The sequence below is a fragment of the Gymnodraco acuticeps genome, unplaced genomic scaffold (assembly GCF_902827175.1).
Source record: "Gymnodraco acuticeps unplaced genomic scaffold, fGymAcu1.1, whole genome shotgun sequence".
NCBI classification, from domain to species: Eukaryota; Metazoa; Chordata; class Actinopteri; order Perciformes; family Bathydraconidae; genus Gymnodraco; species Gymnodraco acuticeps.
In genome coordinates this window covers 4,210,767-4,221,632 of record NW_022989974.1, presented here as the reverse complement: position 1 = coordinate 4,221,632, position 10,866 = coordinate 4,210,767, and the positions used below count along the sequence as shown (strand labels likewise).

At 38.5% G+C, this 10,866-nt stretch overlaps 1 protein-coding gene across 1 annotated transcript; it reads right to left on the bottom strand.

Moving 5' to 3' along the window:
• Window positions 1-925: 925 nt before the first annotated feature.
• On the bottom strand, window positions 926-6,771 carry ren (renin). The gene is made up of 9 exons (XM_034211102.1): window positions 6,525-6,771; window positions 6,039-6,183; window positions 5,478-5,601; window positions 4,784-4,902; window positions 4,468-4,664; window positions 3,850-3,972; window positions 3,617-3,758; window positions 3,417-3,515; window positions 926-2,045 (listed from the first exon to the last, which is right to left on the bottom strand). The coding sequence occupies exons 1-9, from the start codon at window positions 6,599-6,601 to the stop codon at window positions 1,884-1,886; spliced, it is 1,188 nt and encodes a 395-aa protein (XP_034066993.1). The 5' UTR covers window positions 6,602-6,771; the 3' UTR covers window positions 926-1,883.
• Between the last annotated feature and the right edge of the window lie 4,095 nt (window positions 6,772-10,866).

The window sequence follows — 10,866 nt, the reverse complement described above, 5'->3', positions numbered from 1 at the left end:
TATTGTAAGTCGCTTTGGATAAAAGCGTCAGCTAAATGCAATGCAATGTAATGTAATGTAAAGTACAAAAGTCTTAGCATCACAATATACCAAAAGTAAAAGTACTCATTTTGCAGAATGGGCCATTGAAAGACCAAATACTTTTCATAGGGGTTTATTTTGATTATTTTTTGTACTACTGGGGAGCTTAATAAATAATAATGTGGTAGAAGGTGCAAAATAAATGTAGTGGAGTACAAAGGACAGCATGTGTCTGCTAGCTCCAGCTTCATATTGATGGGACACATATGTACGGTTGTGTCAATCTTCTCATCTAACGCTGGGCAAGAAATTGAATCGATTCATAATGTTCACAATGTATGAATTATATTCTGTACAGTATGAGAGAACCCTCTGGACTTAAGACGAATGGAGGACGATTAAGGATATTTGGCTTGAATTGATGATACATTTATAAATACTATGAAAAAGTACATCAATATGCAACGATGACAACATGTTAGAAACTTCCATTATTAATAGATGGAATTTGTAAGCAAGAGAGGGTGATTATCCAAGAGTGAACGTTTTTGCAGCATATCAGTTTCAAGACTTGAGCTATACAAATATTTGGCAGTCACACTACAAGTTAGAGGTTTCATTTTGATTGCGGCGGCTCATTTCCAGCCTGAGTAGCTTTGTTGAACTATAGCCTATCGTAAGAAATGCTTAAGCAATGGTCTGATTGTGTTGATGAAATTCCAGTAAAGAGATATGCACTTTCACCTCACTGTCGACTGTCAACAGATACAATCTAAAAGAGGACAATTCATGGATGTGAGAGGAAGGAAGCATATGGCACTCTCACTGTCAAATCATTGAAGTATGAGAGGACTTTCTTAACCAATTTCGAGAAAATTAGACAAAAACATCTGACAACTGCATCTGCTGAATATGTGCCTTTATTGTTTTGTTATCTTGTGCCTCTTCTCCCTGCTAAGTAAGCAGAAATAACCGTGTTTTTCAGGTCGATCCCTAAATCACAAACCAAGATGAATGTTTACTCCTTAAGGATTTTGTTGTTCAGAGCTTTTCATGATGAGCTTCAATGCGATACAAAAATTAAGAGTTTTACTCTAAACAGAGTTACTCGGATTACAACATTTAAAATGTTTGCTTTTTTCAAAACAGAAAGAAAGTCCATTGCTCAGTGAAAGGGACCACAGGTTGCATTAAAACTATAGAGCAGAAATAACTTTGTTTAAGAAATGTATATGTGACAACATATATGTCCCTCACTCCTACTGTAACTGATGGCTACCAAAGATAAAGCCCCAGTGTAAAGAAGCAACTTCTGTGGGAGAACAGCACCATTACACATCACGCTGTGAAAATACTTCCATGACTACTGTGATACAGCAATTGGTTTTCAACTTGACTTTCCCATGGTCACAAAATGCATTAGACACATTTGTAGGAAAACAATGCAGTTATTAATGCAGTCTGGCTTGGGTCTAATTTACATCCATGTAAACAAGTTTATTCTTGTCAAGTCAGTACAACACATGTATGGTTTTCCACTGTAGCTATGTGATCATTTTAAGCACAGTCTCACACACAGACACCAGCACACACACACTTTGCATTTGCTGGAAGATGCGGCTTATAAATAAATAGAAAACGTTTAGAATGCATTCAGTGCATTTGTTACACATAATGCAATATATAAGATGCTGATATTCCTAAATGTGCACTGCTCTTTACCTTTTATATATATATAACGGATGTAGTTTGGTCATGAGTTACCGTTAAAACTAACCGAAGCGAAAAATGGATGAAGAGGAGATAGCAGCAAAGATAGAGAAAAAGAAAACAGAGCAACATGGCTTAGGTTTATCTTCCCATCAGACTGCTGTAGCAAATCCTATCCGATTATTGCGGCGGTCAAACTCTGTGTAGTAGCGGGCAATGAAGTTGGCTCCCAAAATCCACATGGGACCTGTAGGGGGCGGCACATCCAAGGCCCTGAAGGTGACGGTGCAGACGTCCGCTTCGATCTGGGTTTGCTGCAGCCACAAGGAAAAGTCAGATTTATAACAAGACACTATAAGAGAAGCATATATACAGTGATGGAAGAAGCACTCAGATCCTTTACATTACTGCTATGGAAATAGTTCCTGCTTACTTGAAGTAAACGGTTATTTTGTGTTTTTTTGTAATTGAGTATTCTTGTATTTTAAAGGTCCCATGACATGCTTTTCCGGTTATTACCCGTTCCCTTGTGTGTTATGTAGCTTTTTCTGCATGTAAACGGTCTGCAAAGTCACAAACCCTCAAAGTACACCCTGTAGCGAGTAACACTCTAACACAGAAAATACCTGTCTACAATGCCCCAGAACGCCTCTTTGGAGATCTTTCTTTTTCCATTTTTTTCTTCCTGAGTATAGTGACGTAACGATACCCAGGTCCAAATGGACCAATCCGCGGAGCTCCTCTTGCAGACCCCATGCAGCAACCAGGAAACAACACCAGTAATCCAGCTCACACTGTCCGCTCCTTGAGCCTCAAAGGGTGGAGCAGCGAGCCCCGCAACGTCCCGCCAACATGGCACCCAGACCCCACGCAGCATTCTCATCTGTTTGTCATTACTGGTGTAATTTTCTGGTTGCCAACAAACGCCATTGTAATACATAATCACAGATGTGCCGCTGTAACGGTGGTGGACTCATCAGTACAGAGTGGGCGAGCTGACCAATCAGAGCACAGTGGCCTCATAGGGAGGGGGGGGGGCAGGAGCTCCAACAAGCCATTTAGGACAGAGAGTGAATACACATACTATACAGAGATGCTGTATGAGAAACCAATGTGATTTTGGAACATTGAACAATGTACATCTATTCTAGTAGACCTCAACAATGGAATTATGATCAATGGAAATGGCCATGTCATGGGACCTTTAATGTGTTATTTTATACGTCGGGACTGTGGGAAACAGTATTTCGATCTTTCTGTGTGTACAAACATATTTCGAGATTGACAATAAAGTTGACTTTGACTTTGTTAAGTAAAAGCAGCAACAACACAATGTAAATATAATCTGTTTAAATTAAAAGTCAAAATACAATAGTACAATCTTCTTGTGTACTTAAAGTATAAGCAGTAAGGTTTAAAACCCACACAAATTCCAGCATATGTTCGTAGCAATTTGACCAAGCCTAATGAGCTAAATAACTAAAACATGCGTTGTAAGTATTTGCAGCTGTGAGTTAAATACAGCACATAAATATACCTTTCTGACATGTAGTGTAGTAGAAGTATTACGTTTTAAAAACTCCTTAAAACTGTATTTAGGTACACTTCTTGAGTGATTGCACTTGATTGCATTCCACAACTGCATGTTTATATAAATATGATTCAGTATGTATCATCCTTCTTACCCATAAGATATAATCCTCCCAAGTGAGAGAGTATTCCTGGCCCCCCAGGTGGAAAGTGACACTGGGCAACATCTTGACAGTGTTACAGTTGACTTTGTACTGATGAACAAAACAAATCAAAGGGTGATAATGGGTTGATGACTTTTCTTTTACAGACTAACGTATCTGTGGGAAACTATGTTGCATGCTTAAAAACTTACTCCACTTTCATCCAGGTGTGCTCCGATGTTTTTCATCAGCGCGGACACAGAGGACGCCGGGCCTGTAATGTAGGATGAGCCGCTGTCGATCACTGCTGTGCAGCCCTCCGCACAAAACATCATCTCCATACCCACAGAAACCCTGGAAGCATGAAGGGTTGCACAATAAAACGTGTTGTTTCTCAATGAGTGCAAATACACATAATGTTTTATGTATTAAGAACAATTCTCACCCTTTCATGTTGACTTCCCATTTGCCAGTCTCTTTAGTGTCCATATAGTTAAAGTTTCCGCTGTAGTAATCTGGGTCTGTGCCACCAAGAACCAGCTCTCCACCTGGGGAGTGTTTTGGATCCCTGAAAACACATTTAAAAAACCGTTCCATGACCTCCCATGACCTTTCATACTTGTGAATTTTCCTAGAAAAATCCCAGGGAACCATTTTTCCTCAACTGGTTTCGATGGACAAAACTGAGATTGATAAATAGAGAGTACGTATTTTCTTCAAGCACTCGGTTGAATCTACCAGATCCAAAATCAGCTCATAGGATGTAATTTAATAACATTTTTTCTTCAACTTTACCAGTAAGATTACAACATTTTCATAACAGATATTTAATAAGACATTATTATATTTCTATTTTGCAGTTAATAAATTAAATTCTTGACAAAGCTATGTTAAATCATTATTATTTTTGTAATCGTTGTTTCATTCAAAACAAACACAAGTGTAATCTATATGTTCTTGCTAGCAGTGGAATATTTGTTTTGTCTCAATCATCTTACACATCTAACGATTTATCTTCTGTTTATTTCATACAAGCTGGATGAGTTTACTGGATTTCACACACCTGCTGTAGTAGATAGAGAACACCTCTTCCGTGAGGACATGCTGAGACATGATACCGTCAAACACGGGAGTAATGCCGTCGATGGCCACGTTTGGGTAACCCATCCCAAGGACTCCATCAAACTTGGCAAAGATGAAGGGCATGGCAGACAGAGAGGCTGCCTCAGCAAACACCTGAACTACAGGGATCCCACCAACCTGCACACAAGCTCAGAGTCACATGTTGGGAGTGGAGGCCGTGGCAGGACATTAAAGAAACAGTTTGTTAGAAAAAAAACAAATTCTTTGTTTTTAAACTGGTTTAATGAACAACTTACCACAACCACATCCTCACTCAGAAATCCCCTGACATTCCCTGCAGCATACTGGATGGAAAAACCGGTTCCGTTCTCAACATAAGTGCGAGATTGGGAGGCATCGTATCTGTTGTGAGTGACTAAAAGTTCAAAATTCATTTGAGTTGTCAAAGTAGTTTGGAAGCTTTACCAAACAATGATTCTTGAGTCTCATTTATATGAAAATAACAATTACAACTGCATTAACATTTCGTTTTTTGCCCACTTTGGAAAAAACCACACCAGTTGCAAACCACATTTAAGTTAATATCGTGAAATTTTACACATCCGTCAAATACGACTTTATCCTTCATGTGTTTCTTGGAAACTTGAAAATAATAATAAATAATAAATGTTATTTCTATAGTGCTTTTCTTGAACCCAAAGATGCAAATGGAGCCCAACTTTCACTATCCTTTTGGTGTGCACCGACTTCTGAGGAAAATATGTCATTCTTTAGCTGTTAAGTAATGCACTTTCTTTGCCAGTTAGCTGCTAGACTGTCAAAGAGGTGCTGAGCAGGTAGTGGAATATTTGTGGAATACTTGGTTTTCAGAGCTTTTTCCTTTAAAACAGGTGCCTGCTACAGTACCAAAACAGTAGAGTTTTTGCTCTAACTGTAAAGGCCTTATTGCAGCTGTAACTAAAAGTTATTTTCTGGGTCGTGGACACTTACAACAGGCGGTGGAGAAAGGTGAGCAGCTTTGCGAAGGCACCCACAGGTTGGCGGAGCCGGTGTCAAAGACCACGTTGAACAACTGGGGTGGAGAGCCAATACTGATTTCCCCGAAGTACTGGGTCTGTTAGAGATAATAAATACAATTATACAGTTATGGTGATCTATTTCCTGACTTTCCTAAACCAGCTAATTCCTTTGTCGTGTTGATGTTGTTTGATGATGTCTTTCAAATCCTTCTTTTGTGCAGTTAACACAAATTGAATTTGAGGTCTTTAACGATGCCACTGATGATGATACAATTATTACATGAATCAAAAGTTTAAATCTAAAGGCAATCGTATTTGCTGTTTTATTCTGTAAGAAGTTTGGAGTTTTGCCAAAGACAAGCTTCAAAGCCCATGGTTGCTTAAACCCTCAAAACTAAAGTGTCTTTTTTTAGCAGACATCAAATTAAATTACATGTGAGCATGTCGGTTTCTACTAAATTGAGCCTTCATAAAACAGACAATAGATTTTCAGAAATGTTCTTTAAATATATAGCACACAAAATTGTCTCACGTCTAAGTAGTTGGTTAGAGGGGTGGGAACAGTTCCGTTTTTGTCGTCTGCGCTCTTCTCGGCTAACTCATTTAGGATCTGCTCTGCAGAAACACCCATGTCCCTCAGTGTCTCTCGGATAGAGGGCATCTTGTGCAGGGAGATTCTGGAAACAGAACAGACATTATTAATGTATTGCGGCAGAAACGTAAAGACTTTGTGACAAAAGAAGAAATACTATGTTTACATGAAGTACTATTTCCATACTACATATCAACTACATATGCCTGGTCACCATCCCATTTTAACAATGATGCTTTAATAATGCCAGAATGCTTGCTCTCAGTGCTCTCAGCAAGAACAATGAACAAAAACATATGTTAGTCTGAATGCTGAAAACAATAACTTTGACCAATAAAACATTTGTTTTCCTTTGTTTATTTTTGTTGTTTATGTCTTCTTGTTTTGTTCAAGCCAAGAAGACAGTTTTATATGTAAAAGTCTCACCTTCTCAAGGCATGGGTCCATGTCACTGTCGAAAACAAAGCAACCAAAAACATCCAGTAATTCATCAACAGAGCCATGGTGATGACAGGTGGAAAATACAGACCAGAAATGGAGGCTGTATATGCAAAGTGGATTTTCCCAGGTTTAAGAAAATTCCAGAATATCGAATATTATTAAAATGGCGGATATGAAAGCTGCTGCTCTCCCTCCCGTACTGCTGCCTCGACTCCCTTTATACCAAGTGCTCTTCCCCATATGCCTCACCTATATGCCACTGACTGGATGGGAGCTCTGCTGGGGGTGACCACTTGAAAACAAGCTCTGCTTTCCTCCTCCCAACCCCCTCTACCCTTCTGCCTTGGTCCCACAACCCTTACTGTGATAACCAGGTCCCTGTGAGAGGTCTGACCTTTGACCTCTTGAAAAACATTGAAGACAGAAAGCAGGGGTGCAGAGCTGCTGATATTGCTGACGTCAGTAGGATGGACACCTTGTCTGCAGGGCCTGTGAGAACTTTTAGATTGATTGAAAGTTGACTTATTTGTTTTAAATTGCTTACAAATAAACTTTTGATTAAATTTGATCTTCATCGATTTATACACAACTGTTTATGTATAACTTTAATTAGATGAGGTTTTATAAAAAGGCTGATTTCGTGAAAATGTTATCATTGTTGAATGTAAATTGCAGATTGTCCTGCAGTTGATAACATTTAGCTTGCCTTGTCTCTTTTTCTCACAGCCTTCGATTCCATATCTGTAAAGCGGACAGGTTTTACACCTCTCTGTTGACCTTCTGCTTGTGATTACTCTCATCATGCAATGTTCACTGCAGCTTGTTTACCACTCCAGTATTGATTCTCACAACACAGGCCAAGAGGGAAGGACATGAAACATCTGTAACTTCAGTTCAAGGTCGTTGATGGGTTCATATTATAACATATGGCTGAGCCCTGCAGTGTGGCTTAGCCCTGCAGTGTGCTCTATTCAATCAATCAATCAATCAATCAATCAATCAATCAATCAATCAATCAATCAATCAATCAATCAATCAATCAATCAATCAATCAATCAATCAATGTTGATTTATATAGCTCAATATTACAAATGTTACATTTGTCTCAGTGGACTTCACAGTTTGTACAGAATATGACAATACGACACCCTCTATCCTTGGACCCTAACATCGGACAAGGAAAAACTTCCAAAGAAACCCCACAGTTTAATGGGGAAAATGGAAGAAACCTCAGGGAGAGCAAACAAGGAGGGATCCCTCTCCCAGGATGGACAGATGTGCAATAGATGCCGTGTGTAAATTGAAAGATAATAGATTTACAACATCAACAGCTCAATTTGTCATGCCGTATATTTTAGTGACGTAGTGCTCTGACCCGACAAAGCTTAGCAACTTATCATTCTGTCCTGGTTCTCACTGGGTTATACAGGATCACAGAGTATCTGGCCTGTCAGGTTGAGGTCGTGTTTTAGTACTGTACCGACCAGCAAGTAGGATATGTGGGGGTTTATGTCAGAGTGACGCCAGCAAGGGCAGAGTTTCCAGAAAATGATCGAGTGGTTAGGCGCAGTATATCCAGACAGACAGTGATGACTTACTTACAACAAAAACACTGTATTGCATCAAGTTTGACCTATAATTCAACTCTCTATAATTAATAATAATGATAATGTTTACTTGTGTGCAACTAATGAATATACAAAACAAAATGTCTTCTACTGTATGTTTTAAAATAATCTAATTACTTTCAAACCAGATTTAATAAAACATTTAAAATATAATTTAGATTGCATCAAAGGACAAAGTGAAAACAAGGAAAGTTTTTGATAATAATGATAAACTTACAGATGATTATAACCTGAATCTGCAGCTTTCATTGACTTTATAGTGATTGTCAACTCATTGTTAAGCTGTCTGGCCTACAGCTAATTGTTGGTCGACTCTTACTGCTCTTAAAGTGTCCTTTTCTGGTAAGGCAGACAGCTGTTTACATCAAAAGCTGTTAGAAACAACTTGTAAACTACCTCCACCAACCAGCAGACAGACAAAGTTAGCGACTAGCTGGTGAAGAAAGTGAAGCATTTAAAAAGGAAATAAAAAACTGTACTTACATTCACCGGATGTCCTTTACCTCCAAATTAATATATTGTTGCTCTGTCACTGTTGCAAATGGTCGCTTACAACTTCAAGAGACTTAAAAGCTGTAATAATCGATCTTGTGGCCACTTGGTAGAACGTTTAAGAAGCTGTTGACACAATATTTTATCACCCTTATAAGTTGTTGTCATACCCGTGTTAGAAGTGGGTAAAACACTTTATTGGGTGATGATTGTTGTTGGTTCATCACTATGGGCGATCCCTTTCCAATTACACATGGTTACTTGATTTGTCATTAATATAAATATGGAATCAAGGTGCCTACAACTAGGCCTTACAGGCTGGTATTAAAAGCACTTTTTGGGCAATATCTCACAGACATCTGACTTTTGACCTGCCTGGCCAAAGTTACTTTCCCACACTGCTTAGAGGTTCCCATGCGTCACTCCTGGCCTGGCCTTCCACCTTTCCAAGTAAGACCACTCTTTGGTGGGCATGGGAAAGGTAGAAATCATGAAAGAGGATTTATTTGGGCTTCATGTTGTTTTTGGTGTCATTGATTGATATTTCCTTGAAGGCACACACGTCAAAACTCTCTGATCTGCTGGTCGGAACTATTCAGAAATTATAGTTTCATGAAGTAAATGGTGGTTATAAATGAGGAAGCTGTCGAACAGACCCCAAAAGAGTGGCTGCATGTTAGATATGCATCACAGGCAGAATCCAAGTAAGAGGATATTTTTGGGTGAGCTATCTATCATGATAAGCAAGATATGCAGCTGAGCAGTGTTTGTTTGCAGGAAATGAGACTTGAGGGGAGTTATCAATCAACCAAACAAGCTTGACTCCCAAAACCACAACAACTCAACTTTGAATCCTGACCAGCTGTTAAAAACCACAAAACTCTAAATATTGTTGTTGTTCTGTTTGGATTATTTTAAGTCGGTGCATCATACATTTAGGTGTAAAAAAAGGAAAGAAGAATCATTTGGTTTCACTGATATTATCCTTAGCAACGTTTTATAAATATGAAGCCAATGAGCTCCAAATTAGAAATGACTAGACTGTGATTCCATCTGGAGACAATATGTATGAAAATATGTGGGACATTCTTCACAACAGGAGGTCAAATATGTAGAAATGGAGGCCAAATATGTAGTAAAAACATATGTAATGCTGTGAGTAATAGAGCTGATCTTTATTTTATAAAAGGTTTTGTAAGCGTAAATACGATTTTTCTTTTTTCCCATTTTTCCAGATGAATTAGTTTTTTGGAGAAATAAACATGCAGTATCGCTCCTGACCAGCAGTGCGCAGCATTGGAACTAAAACGCATCAGGACAGATCACATGCCGCTATGTGTATGAGTGTAGGAGTGTGTGTGTGTGTGTGTGTGTGTGTGTGTGTGTGTGTGTGTGTGTGTGTGTGTGTGTGTGTGTGTGTGTGTGTGTGTGTGTGTGTGAACTGAAATGTAATACTTAAAGGGTAAGGAATTGTGTTACAAGATTAAGCACAAATTGTTCATGTTTTTCTGGAATCCTTTAGTTTTTATTATGAGGTTATTGCCTTGCAGAGAGTCAATGGCTACTAGATTGCTTATTTAAAAAATGAATGGACATTTATGAGTTTACAGATGCTCATTTTCATTAACTGTGACAGTCAATAACTCCAACAACCTTAGTTTAGTCTGATACTGGGTGAGGAGTCTCCTCATTTCTAAGGCTAAATCGGTTTACATAATAAACATTATTTACTGTATGCATGTTATCTAAGATAAGTCTGGTATTTTATATAGTTTTATTTTTATCAAGAACAAAAAAAAAAGATGATTTCTTTCCACTAACAAATCTTCTCTGTGTATCCAAAACCTAAAACAACTTGTTCCTCTCTGCAATGTACGTCATTGCTATTCAAATGTGAGTATATCTGGTCTTCTGGTCAATATAATTGAATCTGTATATCCAGATGGATAAACAAATTATTAACAACATGATTTAAGGCCAGATATACAGTAACATAAGGTTAATAGTGAATTTGTTACTGGTTTCTCAGGCCCCATTTAGACATATTAAGTCCCATTACTTGGAGAGTGCATGTGTTATCTGTGGCTTATCTTGGAGAGAGATAAAGTGAATATATCTGGTTTGTGTCCTGTGAAGATGCACTTCAATTCCCAGGGAGCTTTATTAGGAAACAGGTGCTCCACAAAGACAGAAAACATCTGGTGAAC